Source organism: Lipophrys pholis (assembly GCF_963383615.2).
Source record: "Lipophrys pholis genome assembly, chromosome: 7".
Lineage (NCBI taxonomy): Eukaryota > Metazoa > Chordata > Actinopteri > Blenniiformes > Blenniidae > Lipophrys > Lipophrys pholis.
In genome coordinates, this window is record NC_137638.1 from 26,240,319 (window position 1) to 26,263,284 (window position 22,966).

At 41.8% G+C, this 22,966-nt stretch overlaps 3 protein-coding genes across 3 annotated transcripts; 2 read left to right on the forward strand and 1 right to left on the reverse strand.

The window, feature by feature from the left end:
• Nucleotides 1–1,623: 1,623 nt before the first annotated feature.
• unc119b (unc-119 lipid binding chaperone B) lies at nt 1,624–10,409 on the reverse strand. The gene is made up of 5 exons (XM_080467677.1): nt 10,090–10,409; nt 7,906–8,019; nt 4,105–4,213; nt 3,858–4,030; nt 1,624–3,762 (listed from the first exon to the last, which is right to left on the reverse strand). Exons 1-5 carry the CDS (start codon nt 10,319–10,321, stop codon nt 3,650–3,652), a joined length of 741 nt encoding a protein of 246 aa, XP_080323803.1. The 5' UTR covers nt 10,322–10,409; the 3' UTR covers nt 1,624–3,649.
• Nucleotides 10,410–10,719: 310 nt separating this feature from the next.
• pop5 (POP5 homolog, ribonuclease P/MRP subunit) lies at nt 10,720–13,531 on the forward strand. Its single transcript, XM_080468264.1, has 5 exons — nt 10,720–10,853; nt 10,929–11,071; nt 11,830–11,979; nt 12,084–12,167; nt 12,318–13,531. Exons 1-5 carry the CDS (start codon nt 10,834–10,836, stop codon nt 12,422–12,424), a joined length of 504 nt encoding a protein of 167 aa, XP_080324390.1. The 5' UTR covers nt 10,720–10,833; the 3' UTR covers nt 12,425–13,531.
• Nucleotides 13,532–14,150: 619 nt separating this feature from the next.
• Nucleotides 14,151–22,440, forward strand: rnf10 (ring finger protein 10). The gene is made up of 17 exons (XM_080467530.1): nt 14,151–14,736; nt 15,980–16,164; nt 16,268–16,473; nt 16,561–16,651; nt 16,749–16,933; nt 17,067–17,203; nt 17,384–17,538; nt 17,821–17,946; nt 18,052–18,349; nt 18,499–18,632; nt 18,802–18,919; nt 19,024–19,125; nt 19,229–19,363; nt 19,442–19,527; nt 19,618–19,675; nt 20,473–20,637; nt 20,720–22,440. Exons 1-17 carry the CDS (start codon nt 14,571–14,573, stop codon nt 20,791–20,793), a joined length of 2,421 nt encoding a protein of 806 aa, XP_080323656.1. The 5' UTR covers nt 14,151–14,570; the 3' UTR covers nt 20,794–22,440.
• The last annotated feature ends 526 nt before the right edge of the window (nt 22,441–22,966 follow it).

The following is a 22,966-nucleotide window of genomic DNA, read 5'->3' on the forward strand; positions in this document are numbered from 1 at the left end:
TTTTCCAGCTCAGCATTCTGGGTAATGTAGTCTTTTAACTCTCTGACCAAAAACAAACCTTTTCTGAGCTTTTAGATTTGTTAGTCACTTCACATAATATCAATAAATCACCTGTTTAACTCAAATAAACACAAATACATCTACTTGAAAATGAAAAAAATAACAACATTTAGCTATCAAGGAAATACGTTTCCATCAAAAAAGGAATATCTTGAAGACATATAAATGGTGAAAAAAAACACCTAAAATATGTTTAAGAATTTGATAAAGTCTATTTGGCTGCTTTCTTTTACAAATTTCTTCACAATATTTTACAGAGCTGTTTGAACGTCGGCTGTCCTTCTTGGCACAACCAGGATTCGAACCTAGGTCTCCAACACTCGAGGTCAAGTATTGACCAATTTGTTATGTAGAAAATGATAATTTTTGTTTTGGAATTTTGGAATTGACATGTATCATGTAGGGTAAAAAAACCCGACTAAATAATAATTAGGTGCATTATGAAGTGATGACCCGTGCATGGTGTACTCTGTCTTTTGACTAGTATTAACTGGGATGAAATCTACAGTATAATTAAATTGATAAATGGAGGAAGCAGCAGACACTACATGCTGCTTTTTAAGATTTTAAGCAGATTTTAAGTGGAGCAACACGAGCAGATAACACAGCTCCCCAGACCATCAGTGACCTTGGAAACTTCCCACTGGACCTCAGCTGTGTCGCTCCACTCTTCCTCCAGACGTCGGCACCTTCATTTCCCAATGAAATGGAAAATGTACTCTCATCTAAAAGGAGGACTTTGGACCACTGAGCAACAACCTGGTCCTTTCTCTCCTGAGCCCAGGTAACAGGCCTGTGTTGCCATCTCTGGTTCAGTGGTGGCTTCACACCAGGAATGCCACAGATGTAGCCCATGTCCTGGATTTCTCTGTGTGCCGGCTCGTGAAGCATTAACTCCAGTTGCAATCCACTCCTTTTCAATCCCCCCAAAATTCTTAATAAAAATACTTTTTTCCAACTGCATTTTTCCTCCCACGTAACTTTTTATCAATAAGTTTGGAAACAGATTTCTAAACAACCAGCTTCCCTTATTTATTGGTGGACTTCTGGTCAACAGTGAGTCGTCTTCCTTGTGATTGAATTTTTTTTTTTTTTATATCCCGATTGAGAGACCATTTAAAGACCAGGGGACGATCCTCCATACAGCTTTGCCGGTGTTTTGAGTGCATTAGCTGATTAGATGAGGCTCCAACATTGGACATTTCACAGTATTGTAATTTCCTGAGATTCTGGATTTGCGGTTTTCATTAACTGTAAGAAATGATCAAGATTTCAAGAATAAATTACTAAAATACATCACGCTGTATAGAATGAATTTATATAACAAGTTTCCCTTTTTTTTTTTAATTGAATCACTGAAGTAAATCTACTTTTCAAACAAAGGAGTCAAATTCATTGAGATTCATTTACACTAAATCGGCTATAACCACTCCAACCATTGCATTGTGAATTAAAAAGAGTTTCGCTGTCATTACCCTCACTGATTCTGTTATCATCCAATCTGTGATGCAAGGAAGAAAAAAATATGCTTGATAACCCACAAAAAAATGAGGACATGATTTTCAGTTTATCTTTTGTACTCAGTTTTATTTACAACAAATCTAATGAAAGTGTCAATTCTACAATCTGCTGATAGAAAAAGTAGAGTCCATACGGCCGGTTACAGAATGAATCAGTGAATGTTTTCATCAGGCACACGGTCTTTTTGTACAGTTGTACTAAATGTACCAACTTCAAGGCATTCACACAAAATACCAATGACTTACGACGCACGGCAAAACAAGACGCGGTCCTCCCAACTACAACGCCACAAGTGCAGCAAGTGAGCAGGACAAGAGAGACGTCCACAGAGCCCATTTAACAAATAAAATCAAGTTCTACACGGCCGATTGCCAGTTGAAATCCCAACCTGTCAGGTGATTAATAAGCTACATGATGCATTGACTGACCTCTTTTCTCATTGTAAACTGGGTTTGAGTAACTATTGTTCCTGAAGATCACAGAGATATGTAGAAGGTGTTTGGTCTTTCCTTCCGCAGTTTGTCTCATAAGGTGGAAGAAACAAAAGCCTTTTCTTTTCTTACATTAAATCAACCCCTTGATTGAAGGCACACGTGTCGATGTCACAGTGTACAGCACGAGGAAGCTCAGATAGTTCGGTGAGAAGTGACCGTTCCCCGTTTAAACATGAACGGCCTTGGAACAATGCTTAGCGTTCAGGATGTTTTCAGGATCAGTTCCTGTCTCACAGTAAAACTCGGATTTTTGTTTTTCTCTGTACAATATGAAAATCTAATTTATGAAGCAAATAATAATACGTCAACTGACATTATTTACACTGGAAAAGGCATTGCACGCAGGAACAGGTTGATCTTTTTTTCCTCAATGACTTGAAACAGGAGTGTAAAAACCACAAAAACTGCATTCAACCTGCAGGGTGTACCTTAGCTAAGGTGGACTTGTTCCGGGGCTGCGGTACATTTTAAAATAACCAAAACAAAACAAACAATGCACGTACATTTTTGGTATCCAAGTGACATCGCTGTGTGCCGTCGTGTTTTGTGCTACTCTCAACGTTAAACTGAGAACCTGAGTGCAAAGCAGCAGAGGCCAGACCGTAAGCAATTTAACTGGTGTGCCAGACTTTCAGCTGTACTCAGCTCCTACAGAACGGAACTCACAGTGTTCTAGTGACAAAGAAACCAAGAAATCAGACCTCGAGGAATTAAAAAAAAGAAAAAAGAAAAAAGAAGAAGACCAAACACGGCAGGAGAGTGCAGAAGGCAAGTTCCCCGTCTGTTCGTGTCAGAGTTTGAGAGAGAAACAGATGTCAGAGCCAACTACTGAAAGGTTTTTGTGGTAAAACTGTAACAGAGCTAGATGAACATGACAGTCATGAACAGAGTACATGCCGTTCTTAAGAGATAATCCACTGACAGACAGATTGGTGAACTCACTAATATACCACGGAAGAGGGATCTCAAGCTTTAAATATCTGACAAACAACTGTTATCAAGGGAAGAATGGGACACCAAACAATATTAACTTGTGCTACATAATCATCTATCACTAACAATACTGTAAGACACCTAGGTAATGCTTTCCTTTCCAGACTGGAAAGTTGTCAGCTGTCAGGGAGCTCAAATATACAACAAACTGATGACGTCTATGGACTCAAGGAAACTGAAAATACAACAGACACGATCTAGAGGCATCAAACTGAGACGCCTGTGTCCCTATCCAGCAGAGACGGCAAGAAACCTAAGGCAAAAGTGTTGGAGCAGAAACATGACACAAATACAACCAACTGAAATAAACAGAGACACGTTACACGAAAATCCCACAGAGTCCCAGAACCTGAGCTCTATGAGGTACAATATTGATGGATCCAGGTTATCATGAGAAGGCAGATGTGGTCTATTGTTTTTTTTTTTTGTTTTTTTAAAGTAAGGTCATGTTCATATTAACATTAAAAAAAAAAAAAAGAGAGGAGAAAATACTTGGATCCCCTAAAAATAAGATTTAGGAGGGGTCTAATCCAGGAAACTTCACCCCTGGGAGGTATTGCACACACTTTTCCCTTCAGATACTACAGGCCTCCGTTGTAGGCATAGTCTGCCTTGTTGTGCATGATGAGTTTGTTGTCCACAAAGTAGAAACTGTCTGATCTGGTCTCGTAAGGGTGGTCCACCATTTTGCGAACTAGAAGAGGAGAAGGATGAACAAAAAAAAAGAACATTAATGTGGATAGCAACGCGAATCAGAGGCCTAGGAATGTGGAACGGACTGAGACTCACTGAGGTCGTCTGGAAGCTGTGGAAACTCGTAGATGTGTTCGCATGTGTTGCGGCTGTTGGGAATGCAAAAGCCGAAGTCGAAGTCAAAGTTCTTGAGAAGCCGCCCTTGGAAGTAATGTCTCTCGATCATGCGGAAGCTGTTGATGGGCCGGTCTCCGACTGTGAACTCCACGCTGCAGGAAACAGATCTCAGATGAGTGAAGCCCGACGGACAACTAAGGACAAGTTAGAGAACTCCTTCACTCACGTTGCACCAACAGTGCGCAGTTTTAGAAAAGCGGGTGTGAACTGGTATCGAACAAAACGCCCTGCGCTGGAGTCTGCGTCTCCGCCTTCCTCTTCGTTTTCCATGGGAGCTGAAACAGACGGTGTAAGAGACTGATGAGTAGCACAAATGAATGGAGCAGCCAGTAACCATGTTTATATTGATGATGCCATCGATTACTTTTTCTTATGAAGCGTCAATTAACTCGTATGTTTTCAAAACATCCCTGACCAGTGTTTTCTAAGAACGTGATGCAGCCGAGATGAATTAGACAATTTAAGTGAATGTATTAGAGAAAGCCGTCATTCTATAATACGTTTTGGTAAACTTTACCAGGGTAATAGACTTAAAGAGTATTTGGTGTTTAACTGAAGTCGTGCAGCTAAAGCCACTGACACACACACACACACACACACACACACACACACACACACACACACACACACACACACACACACACACACACACACACACACACACACACACACACACACACACACACACACACACACACACACACACACACACACACACACACACACACACACACACACACACACACACACACACACACACTAATGGAATTTGTACTACAGAGAAACTGCAAAGAAAGTCAAAGTATCAGTGAGTGGAGTTTCCTTCATCATCAAAAGGTGTTGAGAAACTGAAACTCTGACAGGAAGAGGTCTGGAAGACTCAAAGCCACAACACAATCAGACATTTCAGAGAATTAACAGCTCGTGTGACAGGCAGGACAACAGCTTCTTGGCTGAATAGTGGTCGAAGTCAACAAGAGGCAGTTTCAACTGTGAAGAGAGGGAGCTGCAGGTTTGATGGGACGAGAGACAAAGAGGCTCCCATTGGACGACTGAAGACTGGATAAAGAGGTTATGAGTCTTGTACAGGGAGAGAAGCCATATTGAACCAGCTACCAATGCATTCTGCAGCACCATGTAATACACTCTGATATGAGCCTCGCTGGTCAGGGCTTCATCCTACAGCAACATAACGACCCATATGTAGAACATGATTTCATTTTTTAAACTGTAGTTGCTATTAAAAACTCATTAGAATGTGTAACAATTGAAATCTGTAAGGAAATGGGCCAATAAGTTATATATATATATATACACACACACTCACTGGCCACTTTATTAGGTACACCTGTCCAACTGCTCGTTAACGCAAATTTCTAATCAGCCAATCACATGGCAGCAACTCAATGGATTTAGGCATGTAGACATGGTCAAGACGATCTGCTGCAGTTCAAACCGAGCATCAGAATGGGGAAGAAAGGTGATTTAAGTGACTTTGAACGTGGCTTGGTTGTTGGTGCCAGGCGGGCTGGTCTGAGTTTTTCAGAAACTGCTGATCTACTGGGAATTTCACACACAACCATCTCTAGGGTTTACAGAGAATGGTCCGAAAAAGAGAAAATATCCAGTGAGCGGCAGTTCTGTGGGCGCAAACGCCTTGTTGATGCCAGAGGTCAGAGGAGAATGGCCAGACTGGTTGGAGCTGATAGAAAGGCAACAGTAATTTAAATAACCACTCGTTACAACCGAGGTGTGCAGAAGAGCATCTCTGAACGCACAACACGTTGAACCTTGAGGCGGAGGGGCTCCAGCAGCAGAAGACCACACCGGGTGCCACTCCTGTCAGCTAAGAACAGGAAGCTGAGGCCACAATTTGCACAGTAGCCGGTGAGAGTAGAGCACCAAGCATTTAAGGACTGGGTGGAAGAAACGTTTTCAAAAGACAATGAAAAGGTTTTCTTCATCGGTGGCCCTGACAACATGGATATGTTGAATCCAAATGAGCACAAAGCCAATTTATCAATACTATGTTCAGTATGGGCTTCTATCTGAAGATTACCAGACCCAGCAGCATAACATCTTCACCAATGACACTGAAAACAAAACAGTGATGGACTATTGATCAACGACATCAGCGATCACTTAACCAGTGTTTACAGTCTACGACAGTAACTACAGAAAACAAATCACCTGGAAGCAAAACAGACTGACAGCCGAGTGAGGACAGAGGAAACTATTAAAGCATTAAAAACCAACTTGATGGCACTAAGCTGGGAAACGGTTTACAAAGATATAGACAATGCATATATTACTTTACTAGTAATATTCACAGCATTATATGATTAAAAAACTGTCCAATTAAAGAATATAGCAGAAAACAAAAACCTAAGGATCGACCATAGATGACAAAAGGATTAGGGAATGTGTGTAAAAAGAAGAGTGTAGAGAATTCATCAAACAAAGAACTAAGGAAGCAAAAGATAAATATAAAAAATACAAGAATAAGTTACAATTATTAGGGTATGTAGAAAGGAATATTATAGTAAAATATCAAATAATAAAAAAATATGAAAGGAATATTTGACATAATAAATAGTTTGATCATTAATTATTCTAGACAATAAAGTTATCCTCAATACTTTATGGATAATTAAAGAAAAAAGAACAAGATGGAAGAAGTTAACAGTTTTAACAACTTCTTTGTAAATATTTGACCTAAACTAAAAGCGGAAATCCCTGAAAAGAGGAATGATCATGTTATAGAAGGAATCCAGCTCAATGATCCTCAAAATTATCTGACTTCCACCGTAGAAAGAAAGAAAAAAGTGGCCACTCTGAGGAGTCAAAAGTTTAGAATGCATTTTGGTTTATAGATTGATTTCTTTTTTTTTTAAACGCAAATTGTTGCTTTGTTCTGTACCTTCATTTCAGAGAGCAATGAGACATTAAACTGAATAATTGTCAATACAAATAAATACCTGGAAAAATGGGTGTGTTGTAAAACTTTTTCCTTGTAATGTATCATCAAGAACTCTAAAGGTTTAGAAGCAAATATTCACATTAAGAAAAAAAAGAAAATGAAATCAAAGATTTGTTGCAAATAACTCAAAACATTTGTCTGGCAGTAGGACGCCTTGACTTATTTGTTTTCTGTTACACTGCAAAGCCTCGTGACATTTGACTCTGTATCTGTACAGTAAAAACACTGAGAAGAAAGAGGTCAAGTTGTCGATCTGGTTGGCAGTTGTGACGAATGTGTGTCAGAGAGCCAGTTGGAGCTTGAAGTGGTGAAGAAGAGACGCACACTGAAAGTACATATGCATCACAATGGGAGGGGGAGGGGCATGAAACGTTCAAGGAAACATGTATTGGCAGAAATGATCATCATGGAAGAAGAATGCCCTGGAGTGCAGGATGAATCATCAGACACTTGACACTATTATACAGATGGTGGGAAAGTAGGTCGGAAGTCTCAACGTTTATTTCTTTTCCCTTACAGATATTTGGCGCAGATCAGAGACTAAAAGAAAAAAAAAAATCATTCAAAGAGACTATTACCAAAAAAGTTATTTCCATATTAATAAATATAGGAGTAACACTTACATCATTTAAAAATATGAATATATATGTTACAGGACGGGGTTCTACTGAAAAGAACAGCAATAAGAGACAAGGCAAGCACTGAGGCTTCATGCCGTTGATATAAATATTTATGAAGATAAAAGTAACCCAGATGGACCGCATGACAATAGAGTGAGAGCGACATAGAGCTTCCCCCTGGGAAAAGGCTGTCATTCTCCTGCTGAGCAACACTGTAGTTTATTGACTGCACAATCCCTAAAGGCTGTAACATCACTGGGTCTGTACGCACGACTCTTTAAGAAGGTCTTCTCGTTCTGCATCTGATTTGAATCAGTTCAGCATTTTAGACATACCAAGCTTGGAAAAAGCTTCCTTTCACACTTACCGCTGCTGGGAGGCTTGGCAATCTCGAACAGCACCGTCCCCGTCTCCAGATCTCGGATTTTAAAACGTGTGAAGTCAATGTTGTAAATGTTGTCCTCGGGTCTACAAAGATAGTCTACCAAAAAAAAAATAAAAAATAAAATTAGTTTGTAAAGCTTGTAAAGTGGTTTGGGTTATATAGTCTATGTAGCTTCTGCACTGCATCTAATGTGAATCCCATTGACAGGTCAGCATTATGGATCCCTCAGTTAGGCCCTCAAGTCACATCAACTCATCCTGGGTCAGGAGGATATGCAGCATAAAACATGGACCAAATCGAACATGGGGACTGAATGAACTACTGTGGTGACTCCAGAATGGACCAGGCGAAACATACAGTCTCTTTGTAAAGTTGTAAGTTAATGCTTAGTTTCCTTTTGTAATTACACACATTTAAATTTATTATTTTGACCAATTAAAGTTTGAATTCCCCTCAGGATCAGTAAAATATCTACATCCATTTATCTGATCCTATAGATGAGCCCTCTCAAAGTTGGATGTCATTTGCAAACTGAGACGCATCTCTCTGGTCCGTGACATTCTCCAGTCACAAAATACTTTTAATCACAGAGGTATAGAGAACTGAGACTGTAGTTGATGACTAACTAGGGCTTCAGCATTTGCTTACTGGTTCCTGTGCCTTTCTGCAGTGGTGAGTAACGCTATAGCACAGGCTCCCAGCTTTTCAACAAAGTGTCGTGAGAGAGAAGGGAAGTAATGCCATTGTTGTCAAGGTCGGGGAAAAGCCCAAAACAATGGGAGCTGCGACTGCGGTAGACTGGTTCTCCAATGACAAACCACGGGACCTGACACCGGGGGTTGAAGCAGAAGGATTACTTGTGAGGTGGAGGGTGATGAGAAGTCTCGGAGACGACGTGGTGAGGGAGCAGATCGTTTTAATTTAAAGAGCTAATTAAATGACTGTGTGTCATTTAATGGCGCCACCCTGTGATAAAACCACAAAGAAATACAGCAAAACAGCGACTATTAAAATAACGGCAAACCTAAGGTGCAGTAACCGAACTGATGCTTTATCTTCTCATTTTCAGCAAAAGCTCCGCTATTTTTCCATGTATTGGTTTAATATGACAAGATGCACTGCCTCGAATAGAAAAGCAGGAGTTTGGGGTGTGCAGAGTCAACCTCGCTCCAACTATTACCTCAGCTGCTGGGTGGAGGACAAAACAAGGCCACAAAGTTTAGTCCCAACACCAACATTTATCAACAAGAAAGAAACATGTCAGTGAATGTATCACTGAACACATAAACAACAACACCGTTAAATAATGTGCTTGAAGTAAATGCAACCCAGTCTTTTTAAGTTTATAGTCTTTGTTTATTGGCTATTTCTCTAGGTGGATACTGCGTGTTTGCAAAGTTGGACGAGATAAGCCTCAGTCCCAACTGCTTTGTTTGTTGGAGGCTGTTGGGGCAGCTGTTGCTCAGAAGGTGGAGTGGCTGTCTTTCAAGCAGAAGGTTGCAGGTTTGATTCCCCATCTCTCTTTGTCCACATGTTGAAGTGTCTTTCAGCAAGACACCGAATACCCAAACTGCTCCAAATGGATGGATTGTGTGCCTTACATCCCTCTGGGATTAACACAGTATTTCTATTCTTTCTTTTTTTTTAAAAAAACGGGTAGAATAAATTATCTTGCTTGTTAAATTTAAACATTTTGTGGGGCTTTGTCAACACAAGTATGCTACTGATATACATTTGAATGTCACCAATGTGATTTAAGACAATTATTCTCTATTTAAAACAAACACAAGGAACAAGAACACAGCTCAGTTTTAGGGATTTCAGCTTAACCCTTTAAGGAAAACAGACCACTCGAGTTTTGAATAACAAAGTGGGTTTTGCTGTGTAAATAAAAGCATTAATGGAGCTTCTAGTTAAAAAACCACCAACCTGTGTGCTCAAGTCCCACTTACGCCCCTGAATATATTCTAACTGAGAATATTACACCCGTGACATTATTTATTTGACTAATATGAAATACTGGAGTGTAGATTTCCAGTGAGGTCGGCTGGTCTGAAAAGCCCCTCACATCACATTAGCCACAATTAGCACATAGTTAATGCTCGTTCAGGTCTGCGACCTTACAGTTTACTAGAGAAATTAATACGCGCTCGCATCGCATCGTACCTTCCGTGACAGCTCGGAGCCCCAGGACGTGGTCAGGGGAGATATCTGGTCCCAGAGCCCGGAGCTCATCCTCTGTGACCACAGGCCACTTCTCCGTCTGGCTGCGCCTCGACTTCAGCTTCTTCAGCATTCCTCCGGCACTCTTTCGCTCCCTGTGGCTCGTCTCGAAGCCGGCTTCCGCCTCCGTTTGGACCTTGGTAACACCCGTCTGTTTGTTTCGGGGGTTGTTCATAACGAACACCGGGGAAACAATGAGAAAGAGTTGCTGCGATGTTTGGTGCTTTTTTTTTTTTTTAATTTGGCAGCGACTTGATAAACTGGAGGGTTTTTCTTTTTTTCTTTTTTTTTCAAGATGGCGTGAAACGTATACGCGAGACGGAAAAGCGATGCAATGATTGGCTGAGAGCAAAGAGGGTTGTCATAGTTACCGAAGGGGTGTGTATGGTTTGCTGTCTGGGTCCTCCCGTTTCTTAGTCAACGGAGTTCATTGTGTTCCCTGCTATGCAAATGAGCGAGGTCTATTTCACAAATTTGCCATACATATATATAATCCGGTATTTGTTTCATATGTGAAGTACAAATTCCTTGCAGTCACTTTTATTCGACGTTTCGTAAATATTCCGGTTATGTTCGCGCTTTCCCGAAAGTCGCGGCGCTGTTGTCGTCCAGCGCGCGGCGCTGAGTGCGACCGTGTGTTCGTTTTGTTGACGGAAGTCCTCGCGGAAGAAGAAGAGCGTGGTAACGATGGTGCGGGTGAAATCGAGGTACGGGCAACGTGGATATCGTTTTTCCAACTTTTCCTCGTGGTTGGTTACTCACGCTCCTCATTCTGTCGGCAGGTATTTGCTGTGCGAGGTGAACGTGTCGGACAGGAGCCACCTGCTGCAGCTGGATGATCGATCCGTGGCCGCAGCGGTGAAGGACGCGGTGGCTCGCACACACGGAGACTACGGAGCAGCGCTGTGCAGCGTCCGCTTCTGTGGTGACTTTTACTGGGGGGATGAAATCATTTAACTCAGGAGAAGAGTCGAGATAGAGATAGCTCACCGCACGTGGAAAAAAAACAACCATTTAAAGTAATATTCAGTAGATATTCACAAATGTCTTAAGTATAATGTATAATAATAATAAGCCTATACCATTACTGCTGCATCTGAGTGGAATTTGTTCTATCGTTTCTCACTTTCTATCCTCTAACCCAGCAGAGTCTCCTCCTTTGAGTCTGGTTCTGTAAAGGTTTCTTCCTGTTAAAAGGGAGTTTTTCCTTTCCACCACCACCTTTACTTAAGAATGTGGAATTGTTGGGTTTTTATCTGTAAAAGTGCCTTGAAAAGGCTCTTGTATTTGATGATTGAAATTAAATATTAATACGTACAATGCTGAACAGTGAAGAATGGAAAGGACTGGATTGACAGAAAAAAACACTATTTACAAAGAGGAGTTTTAGCGTCTCATTGCCACAGGAAGGAAGAATTTCCTGTGAGCACTGTAGTGCACTTTAAAGGTAATCCATTACTAATGATGCTCCTGCTGTTGGCCAGCATAATATATATCCTCTACTTATAATACTTGAAATTTCCTCCAAACCCATTCTTACAGTCAAAATCAACTGACAGACCTGTAGCATTGTGATATTCAGGATTCTACAACACTTTTCGGAGGTCATAAAGTTAAAAACAAATTGCCCTCTTTCTGATGTTTTGACTTACTGCTTTGCGTTCTTTTTTTTTTCTTCTTCAGTGAAATACCTGAATGCTCATACTGGAATAGTATTTCTACGTTTCCCCAAGAGATGTTACAAACTTCTCTGGTCTGCATTGCCATTCATAACCAGTATTGACACTCGTGGTCAGAAAATCCCATGTTTCCTGAATTGTTTGCATGTGGGAGGTAAGAAAACATCAACTGGCAGTTTATAATGTTTACAATGACATATATTTTCGAAAATTGCAATTAGCAGATTGGGCCTCATTGAAAGCATTTGTTTGTTTCAGGAACAATTAGAACATGTCAGAAGTTTCTTATCAGATACAATACCCAGCAACTCCATCGGATGCTTCCCAAATGTAAAAATGAAGGTAAGATTTTATTCAATTTATTTTAAGTAATATCGTATTGCTTAAGTAGTTTTTTTGTTGTTTATAATATTTGCATATCAAGATATTTTTGACAGTGTTGAATGTGACTCTTATTGTGTTTCACTTAATTTTTAATTTTGTCAATTGCAGAAGAAAAACAACAGGTACGGAGATCAATTCTGAGCTGCTCCCAAGCATGGGGAAACAAAGAAGAGCCTGAGGATGAACTTCAAAGTGGGGAAGATGAGGAAGAGTGACCTCACAACATGGGAGCCCTTATCTTCAAGCTCTGATTGGATTGTGTTTATTCCCTGTATGGGACTGATACAGGAGAAATACAGTGCAGCTCTTGGTGCAAAGAGGTGTGGTGGTCAGTGTGGATAGTCTACCTTATTTTAGTTATCATTACCATAGTGGTCCCATGACTATGCAGTTACATTGCACAGTCAGATAACAAGGCAGTGTCCTGATTCTCATGAGTGATTTTTTTGTTTGTTGAATGTTTTAATATATATTTTTGTATTTATACTATGAAATATTCTTCTCTTTTTATTTGGTATACAAATTAAAGCTTTGTTGTAAAATTGTAAGTGTTTTATTAAATGAGTACATATCTACATTAATTTGCAGGCGATCTAAAGTCAGTACGAGAGAGCAAGATCCATTAACTTATGTTTTTATGATTTTCGAGGTACAAAATAATGATCGTAAAGAACAGAGTTTGGGGTGGGGTCACGTGGTTTCTCGGGACTCCCTGTCACACCCGTGATTCTTACCCATGGACATTGTTAACCTGCAAAACCAGGTGAATTCATTTTGGCTACTTTTACTGGAATTTAAAAAAAATTAATTACTTTTTTTTGGTCGTTATGTAATCTTGTCGAGTACTAACTGTTGTATTCACAGTTTATTTGCCTTTTAGTAGCAGTTGAACTTAGTCCTGCATGATAAATACATTTCTATACAAGTAATTTCCCTTTAATTTATACGCAATGGGCTCTGCAGATATTCTGTACAACTAAATCAGTAATGGGATTAAATGTATTCAAAAGTGACTAATCTGGAGGAGACTGCCTGCTCCAGACGCCTGAGAAGGACCACTGCCATCCCCAAAAATCCCTCCCACCCAACTCATCACTTGCTTGCCTTCTCTGTAACGTTACAGGTCTGTGAAGTCCCACACATCCAGATTATAAATTTTTATCCTTGGGCCATCAGATCATATAACAGTTGAGCTGGAAATTCTTAGTGTTTTAATATTTCCATCACATGCACTCCTGTTTCAATGTTACCTTATAATTTGTCTAATGTGTACAATTTGTCTACTTATTACCCTTCAGCAACAAAAGTTGGCCAAGAAGCGTATGTTCTCGTCTGCGTGCATTTATTTATTGGTTTGTATGTATGTATGTATGTATTTTACTAGCTTTTGCAAAAACTGCTGACCTGAATTGCATGACATTTTCAGGGAAGATTTGTCATCATCCAAGGACCAATCCATTTTGGGACGTTTACAGTTAACTGTTTCTGAATAAATCCCCAAAACTGAGAAAACCTTTTTCCCCATACAAAGCGGAGGAGAGAGGAGATCTCATGGAGATCAGCGCCAGTTGCCATGGAGACGCTCCCTGCCAAGTGTTTCACACAGTGATGGAGCTACCTGACCGACCTAGATCACATCAATATAAACTAACATGCTTGTGATTCTAACTCGGTTTCGCAAACAAATATTGACGCACAAAGGGAGCAGCTTGTGGAATTAAAGTAATTCTATTGTAATACTTTGGGCAGTTTTTGTGAAGAATATTTGAGTATTCTTAACAACGGAACTTCTACTTGTAATTGAGTACAGTTTCAACAGTGTAGTAGGAACTGTACTTTATCTCCACCTCCATGCAACTGTAATCTGCAGGCTGCAGCCTGCTCCGTTTCCCTGGTAACACTACATTTCCCATGATCCTCAGCGGCAACTCCGTACAAAACAAACGGGCCAGCGGTACAAGAAACATCCGGGTCTGTCAGGTTCCTGTCTGGCGACCCGTCGCCATTAGAGCAAGATCGTCGTAACCGCTCGGAAAAATTGGCAAAAATACTACGATTGACTTGTTTTCCAGCTTTTGGAAAACATTAAACGCCTTTTTAAGGGCATATAGTTTTCCTTAACAAGAAAAAAAGAGCCAAAACTCGGGGGGTCTTGGCCCCGCGTGGCGAGCTTTCGTCCTCTCTCCCACTAGCCTCCATAACTTGAGACGCCGAAATCGTGTCTCTTTTTTTTCTTCGTTTTGTTTTGTGGTCAAGATGTCGCCGTGATGGGGTCTCCGCGTTTGACAGAAATGAATCTGGGCCTTCGCCGCCTGACCCGCACTCATTGCAGCCCACTTTCCCCCGTTGTTTTTGCCTTTGATGCGAGAGAGCTCGGCGGCTCTCTGCCCGGATCTCGGCCTCGACACCGCTCACTGCACGGAGAAAACAAACATGGAGAAAAACCCCAACAGCAGCGCCAGCACCAAGGTTCCTCCCCGTTCCAGCTCCACAGGCCCGGCACCGGGCGAGTCTAAACCCAAAACAGGTGAACGTAACGACACGCCTGCCTCATTCCGGGTGGTTTAACGTGGGTGTTGTGCTGTCGCAGCTGCGGTCGGCCTGCCGGGGCCTCGCGGGGCTGCAGGGGACTGTTATCTGCTCAGGCTGACGTCGCTGTCAAAACATTTGACCCCCGAACGGTCCCTGAACTGCAGCTTATATTGGAACGCTGCAGCGTGTTGGTGCTGCGATCTGCCTGGTAGTTCTACACCTCAGCTGGTGCAAAATAGCACATTGACTATTAAATGACGACACAAAAATACACTTGGAAGGGTGATTGTTTTCAGTTGTTTGTAGCTTAGAATAGTATTTACATTTGTTAAGCCAAAAAGAATAACCCTAACCCTATTATCTTTAGCTGATGCTCTTTTCTGGGATTGATTTATAAGCTAAAAATAATTAAGAATTGGGCTGGAAATCCACAAAATGTTATGTGTGATAAATGTACGATCTTTGGAACTTTCAGTTTGATTTTATGGAAAAATAAATATATATATTTTAAACTTTGCATGGATGAATGGTTTACTTACCTATAAATTGGAAAACAGTATTTTGTCATGTTAAAATTCTAAAAAAGGCATCATGTATCAAATTTGCAAGTTCTTGCTGGAAAAACCTCAGTTAAACAGATCAATCACATTTCAAATCAAAAAATAAAGAATTATGATTCTATATTCCATAAATCACCATTATTGTGAATTTTAAAGATAACTTGCCAAATGATTTAAAACGGTAAATAAAAAGGCCAAGTTACATCAATTAGATCCAGTTTCATCCAAATTCAAAACACAAGTAAATACTGTGTTTCAGAAATGGTTTCAAGGGAATAGAGATGAGGATTGTTTAATCATTTGAGAGATGCACGGTCCTGATAGCAAAGACCTAGTCATTCTCAGTTTCTAGTCCTGGTCTGGGAAATACTTGCAGTTGACCTGCTTCCATGATCAGAGTTTGTATTTTGTCTCATGTTCATGTGCCTTTAAATGAATTACTTTCTTGAGTTGACTTGTGATTGGGCAGCAGTGTTTTGATTAGTGAATGAATGAATACTGCAATGCTTGTTCTTACCAATATTAATGACGATAGATTTAGTCATACTTTAATACACACACAAAACCAGGTTGTTTGGATGGCCTTCGTTTGTTGTTTTTTTTTTATGCGTAAGAAATGAATAAATCACATTATTTCTGTATTCTGCCGACTAATCTATGTGGTTATTGTAATTGCAGATAGTAAAAACAATGGGGGCTCCAAACGCTACAGCCGGAAGCGTGAGCCCGCCTTTCCTAAAGCCGATAGTTTCCCAGGCCCTCGCCGCACCAATTCACAGAAAAGCAAGAATTTTGACAAGAGACCCCCCCAGAGAAGTGGAGGACGACAGTATGGGGTTGCAGGCGGAGGACGACGCGAGGAGGTCGGTATTCTTGGTGGAGGAAATCCTGTTTAGTGCCTTTTCTTCTGTGGAGCGCTGTGGGAGTGTTCTGTCTCAATGTCTTCATTTCGTCGTCACGCTTCAGGTAGCAGAGACGCGCCGGGCCGAGTTTAGCCCGGCTCAATTTGCTGGACCGAAAAAAATTAGCCTGAACCACCTGCTGAATTTCACTTTCGAACCTCGCGGAGGTAATGGTGGCGTCGGCGATGGCGGCCACGCCTGTTGGGGCCGCCGGAACAAATGGGGCCACAAGCATAAGCCCTTCAACAAGGAGCTTTTTCTGCAGGCCAAGTACGCAACTTTTGCCACTCTAAATATATATTTCTAAAATAAATTAGATGAACATATAAAGAAATTTTGTCTTTCCTGTGTTTCCAGTTGTCAGTTCGTGGTGACTGACGACCAGGACTACAAGGCTCACTTCACTGATCCAGACACTCTGGTCAACTGGGACTCGGTGCAGCAAGTGGTAAGGATGTGCCATACTTTGATAGGAATACCTTGCGCAAACACATACTTTTGTATCTCGAACAGTCAAGTGCATATTATTTGCTGCATGGCTACAGCGCATCTACAGCCATGAGGTGCCATCTTGTCCCATCTGCCTGGAGCCTCCCCTGGCAGCACGAATCACTCGGTGCGGACATATCTTCTGCTGGCCATGCATGCTGCACTACCTGTCTCTTGGTGATAAGAGCTGGTCCAAGTGCCCCATCTGCACTGAGGCCGTGCATCCCGCTGACGTGAAGAGGTAAATTAGAAAGGAATGAAATACCGGGCGGAGTGAGAGGAGTTGCGGTGTCAAAATGAAGTCCTGAAAGCTCTGTATGCTTGAAACGAAATCACTTGCGTTGATTGTGGTCTGGTCACCCCTGTTGTTGTAGTGTGGTTGCTATGGAAACCAGGCAGTATGTGGTTGGTGATGAGATCACCATGCGCCTGATGCGGAGGGAAAAAGGAGCTCTGGTGGCCATGCCGAGCTCTCAGTGGGTGAAGGTGGAGGAGCCTGTTCGCTTTGGAGGTGAGACACAAAAACATGATATGATTTACTGCATCAAACCTTATTTATAATAATTAAAAAAATAAAATAAAAAATTCTTTGCATGCTCATATAGACCAATATAAACTATAACACTCCACAGAGGAGTTAAACTGCCTTACTCCACCATAAAACCACATTTTCTCTTCACCCGTTTTGCAGACGCTTGCTTGAGTCCGTACTCCAAGCTGCTGCTGATCTCACCAGCGCAGGTCCTGAGTCAGGTGGCAGAGGAGAAGGCGGCGCTTCAAGCCCAGCTTAGCTACGGAGACGATGCCGAAGGCTGCTTCATTCAGAGCGCGCTTTGCCATTTGCAGGTAAAACTATGTGCCTCTGAACATTTAGGCTTACGCGACTATAGTACAGAGGTATCAAACACATTGTAGTTCAGGGGCCACATGCTGAAAAAATAACAAGCTGTAAGGCTCAACTATAGACATTGTCCTTAGATTTAGTCTGAAGAAGAGTGAGTGCATTCTGAAAAAGTCTGCGTCTTTTTACAAAACTGAACAAGTCAACATTTTAAAAGAAAACTACAAAGTATGGCACCAAGCTGCAGACTGAAGATGAAACTGTTTCTAAACGTGTTTGTTGTTTAGGAGCAAGAAGAATTGTTGCTGAAGCAGCAGAAGAGCAATGCAGACTTCCTCGACCTGTCCTTTCTTACTTTGAAAGAACCTTCTTCTCCTGTGGAGGAAGTGGTGACTAACATCAGCAGTGCCAAGGTGAGCCTACAAATTAATATAATTAATATTGTAACTTGGATTAAATTTATAGTTTCAACTTTTTTCCATTATTCCTTCTTTGCCACCGTCTTCTCTCTTCCTTAGCCCGTGCTGCAGTACGCCTCTGCTTTTGATGATGAGGTGGAGGAGCCCACTGAGGAGGTGGAGGAGCCCACTGAGGAGGTGGAGGAGCCCACCGAGCAGGTGGAGGAGCCGACCGAGGAGGCAGCTGCTGATCTGCCAGGGTTTCCTGAAGCTATTCTGGAGAGTGTGCTGGAGGAGCCTCCCGAGGCGGTGATGGACGCAGCTCCAGAGCTCAACGAGGAGAGCCAGGCAAGGCAGGCCGAGTCCGGCCGCCCCTCAGCCAGTGTGGTGCACGGGCCCTACTACTATTTCTACCAAGGTGAGCCACTCTCTGACCTATCGGGGAAAACCAGTTCGCTTTAAAAAGGTGCTTCTCAAAGGATGCCTGGTTTTCTTCACTGTGGTTGGTTGGCATTTCTTTCAATTCCTCGTATGCTTTACCTTTTTCTTTTTCTTCCTTTCCTCCAGCGGATGACTGCCAGCAGATGTTCCTTCATCCCATCAACGTGCGCTGCCTGTTGCGTGAATACGGCAGCCTGGAGGCCAGTCCCGATTCCATCACGGCCACGGTGGTGGAGATCGTGGGACACACCGTCACTGAGGTCGGTCAATAAGGAAGCACAACATGCCGACGTCACATGTTGAATACCGTTTTGTAGGGTTAACCCAAATCAGTGGGTTTTTATCCGGACAAAACCAACCACATTCCAATATTTCTATCCAGCCGAGGCTCTTCAGTCGGTATCAACGTGCTTCTTCTTGTCCCTGCAGGAGATCCGTCGCCGACATCGCTATCTGGCCCATTTGCCGCTCACATGCGAGTTCAGCATCTGTGAGTTGGTGCTTCAGCCGCCCATCCTGTCCAAAGAAACTCTGGACACATTCGCAGGTCAGAACGCTCACAACTCTCTTTCTAAGATAAACATTTCAAGTTTCTGAGCTTTTTTTCCCCCCAAGAGATGTTTCAGGGGAATTGTTCCTGATGTCTTTCAGATGACTTGGAGAAAAGAAAGCGCCTGAGGCAGAAGAAGGCCAGAGACGAGAAACGCAGGGAGAAGCGAATTGAAATAGAGGAGAACAGGAAGCAGGGGAAATGTAAGTGCAGCCAATGTAATAACATTGCGTAAATAATGAATCTTCCAGAAAACATTGAGTTCTAACTTTCATCTCTTTCCCACACTATGTTTGGCTCCTTCAGATCCTGAGGTCCACATCGGACTGGAGAACCTTCAGCATTTCCCAGCGTTTGGCTCTCCACCTCACAACAGCAGTCCCCCGATCCAGCCTGACTTTACTTTCGCCCCTCCTTCACCCCTCAGCAGCAGCCCCTCTGGTACGAGCAGCTCTTGTGTGTAACTTCCACTGCTCAGGCCTGAGGAATGATCAATCCTTTCTTCTTCTGTGGTCTCAGACGGGGCAGGTTTCCCATGTCTGAATGTGCCCTCACCGGTCGTGGGCAGCGTTGAGGATGATTCCCACTGCATGTCTTTTGCACAGGTATGCAGGATAAGAGTACTCTGAGGATAATGCATCTCATCACATCACTTCTTTTTGTTTTAATCAGAACATGTGTTTTAACCTTGGTAGATGCTGAAAGGTGGGATGGCCCGAGTTGACGCTGGTCCCAGGATCACTCCAAAGAAAGGTCGGCACCATGGCTCTTCTGTGCTTCTACACTCATCTGGTTACTTTGAGTGGGAAGTTTTTGAAACGCATCGCTCCGTCTTCTAAACAGGGGGAAAAAACGTAAAATGCTGCGGTCCTGATCAAAACATTTGAATATGAACTGAAACAAACAGAAATTTTAAAAAGGATGGTAAACGGGGCTCTAAGCACCAGGGCTGCCACGAGTTCCCACAAGATACTTCAAAATATTAAACGTTGAGTTTGCAAAACAAAACTCTGGACTCAAAGCAAGGCAAATGTATTTCTAGAGCACCATTCAAACATGGGGCAATTCAGTGCTTTACTAAGAAATACAGAAAAACTTTACAAAGAAAGATATTAATGAAATAAATACATTAAAACAAATAAAGAAGTCTACTCAGACTTTTGTCCACAGGAATGTTCAGTGAAATGATGCCAGGCAGCTGATGTCCGTCAGAGGAAACGTTCCAAGTAAAAGTAGTTTGTTTTCTTATGATTATTACGTAGTTTTAACTTGTGATCACTAAATTTAAAGAGTTGATCAAGTCTCAGAGGAAGACGTGGCAGAAGCGCCAGTCGTGTCTGAACTCCAGCATGTTCCAGTAATTTACAATAAAGACGACGTTTAAATTTAGTTTGGGGATTTATTCGTTGCCTTGATTGTTCATGTGATTGAGCAGCATCACTGAAGCTTAGTCTGTCCTTCGGCATTCCCCGTGCGACCAGTTTGTGTTGCGGCTCAGGAGTGTCGCAGCTCGGAGCCCCCTTGAACTCACCGCTCTCGTCCCCGTCCAGATAAGCTGCTCGCTCCCCCGACGGCCGACAGCGACGGCGAGAGCGACGGCTCAGACCGAGTCCCTGTGCCCAGCTTTCAGAACTCCTTCAGCCAGGCCTTCGAGAAGGCTCTTCTGCAGCTGGACAACGGCGTGGCTGCTCCTCCGCAACCGGTGGTGGAAGCAGGTCTGCAAAGTGAAGACGAGCACGGTTCGTTGGGTTTGTGGGACGGGATGGCTCACGCAACCTCTCACTTTTTCTCTTTCAGACGAAAAAGGAGGGAAGAAGAAGAAGAAAAAGCAGAAGCTTCTGTTCAGCACATCCATGGTTCACACAAAGTAGACAACACTGAAGTCTATGTCACCATATTGTTTTTGGGATCTTCCCCACAGCTTTTGTTTCGTCTCCTCCACGCAGATCGTTCTTGAAGCTCTAAGCGATAGGAATAGTTTTGCGTATGTAGCTTAAGTTCATGCTGCTTTTCCACCTTGTCCCGCTGGCCTGAGCCACCGTCTGGGCGTCTTCCCACCAATTTGATTTACCATCTTTTGTTCATCAACTAGGTCAAAGCTTTGCATCGTCCTCCTGTCACTATGCACGACTGAAAGGATAACAAGTAGTTCAGCTGCCAAGCAAAGTTAGAAATGGAACAAGCTGCTGCCTCCATTATTTCTCTATGCTTCAGAGTGTTCGCTGAATTGGATCCAAAGCTTTTAATTGAACACCCACGAGTAATTTGGACAAGATTCCCTAATGGTGCTTTACACTCGATAAGCAGTCAGCCAGCTGCAGGTACTTCGCACCTTTTGAATCTTTCCAGGATACTCGGCAGCAGCACGTTATCGATCTGGAACTTTACCTTAAATAAGGAAACAAAGCACCTTTTCAGTGTTTATTAGATGTGGTAATTTTGGATTCATACCCAGTAGATAGAGTTTTTGGGGACTGCAAAAAGCTAGTGTTTCAATGCCAACTTTGATGCATTATATTCTGGTATAATAGAAGTGAAAACTCAGTATTGTAAAAAAAATAATAAATGAGAGAGACAGATTAGTTCTGTGGGTTCAGCAGGACTGAGGTATATATTTTTTTCTGGTTAAACTATAAATATGCACCTTTTTAATCAGTTTCCCCCCGTTTCATCTTCTGTTGTAGGATGTTTACTGACATTAACCCCACTAGTCCGCCCCCCCCCCCAAACCCCACTCACTGCATTATTTCAGTGTTGAAAATGTGTGAAGTTAAGCGGAGTGCTGACATTTAACCAATGCTTCTGAAGAGTTTTGAGATTTGCTTTGAGAGTTTCTTCATTCATCTTTATTTTGAGCAAGTTTATAGACTAGTACGCATAACTAGTCTGTTGTAATGAATAAACAACCATGCACAATCATGACGTGGCTCCTTTTAGTATGTTTTATTGTCTCTGGGCAAATCCAACATTTAACCTGAAACTGATAGCTGCAGTGTGTACTTCTAACCACAAGTGGGCAGTGTTACCGTATTAAGTCTTAATTAACTTTCCTTATTAATTTTGATTAAATTATGTGGAAAAAACTTGAATTGTATAAATTTTTTAGGTCCGCAACCAACAAGGCAGAGAGACAGGTGTCAAATTACATGCCTTGTTAAGTTCAAAGGTGCTAAAAGAGGGGTTTTCTGTGAGGTTCCCCCAAAAGAAACAAGTTAAAATGGTTTTAAACAGCAATGACTGGCTAATTACATTATAAATAATAAAAAAGCCACAATCAAATACCAAATTTCGTTTTAAATTTCTAAGTTTACAAATTGAAATACATAGATATGACAATTACACTTATTAAATAGCACTTATGAGCTTTGTTAAAGGGGAATGTTTGATCTTTTGAAATATCCTAATTTAAATATGTATTTGCAACTCCCATGACATATAGGGGAACATTATTCAAAATCAAGTAACAAAAGGATGGACATACTGTCGTTTATCTGTAATAAAACTGTTGATTTCTTTTAAAACGCTTGTTGATTCATTGTCTTTGCGCCATTAAAACAAAAGCAGCAGGCTTAACGGCCAGTGATGTGGAGGTGGAGATGGACTACAGGTCTCAAGAGAGGAGGATCTGGTTCAAACTGAGGTTCATCCTGGATAATCTTTCTCATCTCCTCTGTGATGTCCTGTCAACAGCAGGCGCACATTCAACAGCACACTCAGACCACCAAAGTGCACAAGATCCTTCCTGTGGATCTCAGACTTCACAGCTCCTCTTTGTTTGCTTTGTTTTTGTTAACTCTATTCTCAGTCATTGTTAAGCCTTGTACATATTGCTGTAAAAGAATTTCCCTCTGGGAATAATAATGTATTTACTATTTTATACTGGCCTATCATATCCTATCCTATCCTATTCTAAACACAAAGACAAACATGCCATTAAAGAAATAGAATATAAAGACAAATGTTACTTCATCCCATTATTAAAGTGAAACAGTCAAACATTCATATACTTTCGATTTATTACACATAAACTCAATTATATAAAAC

Excerpts from the sequence above, each read along its gene's own strand:
- unc119b (XM_080467677.1), bottom strand. The coding sequence starts at position 10,321 with ATGAACAACCCCCGAAACAAACAGACGGGTGTTACCAAGGTCCAAACG. Across the intron at positions 8,020-10,089 it reads GCTCCGAGCTGTCACGGAAG|ACTATCTTTGTAGACCCGAG; the intron begins GTACGATGCGAT and ends TTTTTTTGGTAG. Across the intron at positions 4,214-7,905 it reads TGCCAAGCCTCCCAGCAGCG|CTCCCATGGAAAACGAAGAG; the intron begins GTAAGTGTGAAA and ends CGTCTGTTTCAG.
- pop5 (XM_080468264.1), top strand. The coding sequence starts at position 10,834 with ATGGTGCGGGTGAAATCGAG. Across the intron at positions 11,980-12,083 it reads GAATTGTTTGCATGTGGGAG|GAACAATTAGAACATGTCAG; the intron begins GTAAGAAAACAT and ends TGTTTGTTTCAG. Across the intron at positions 12,168-12,317 it reads TCCCAAATGTAAAAATGAAG|AAGAAAAACAACAGGTACGG; the intron begins GTAAGATTTTAT and ends TGTCAATTGCAG.
- rnf10 (XM_080467530.1), top strand. The coding sequence starts at position 14,571 with ATGCGAGAGAGCTCGGCGGCTCTCTGCCCGGATCTCGGCCTCGACACC. Across the intron at positions 16,652-16,748 it reads GGGACTCGGTGCAGCAAGTG|CGCATCTACAGCCATGAGGT; the intron begins GTAAGGATGTGC and ends GCATGGCTACAG. Across the intron at positions 19,126-19,228 it reads GAACAGGAAGCAGGGGAAAT|ATCCTGAGGTCCACATCGGA; the intron begins GTAAGTGCAGCC and ends TGGCTCCTTCAG.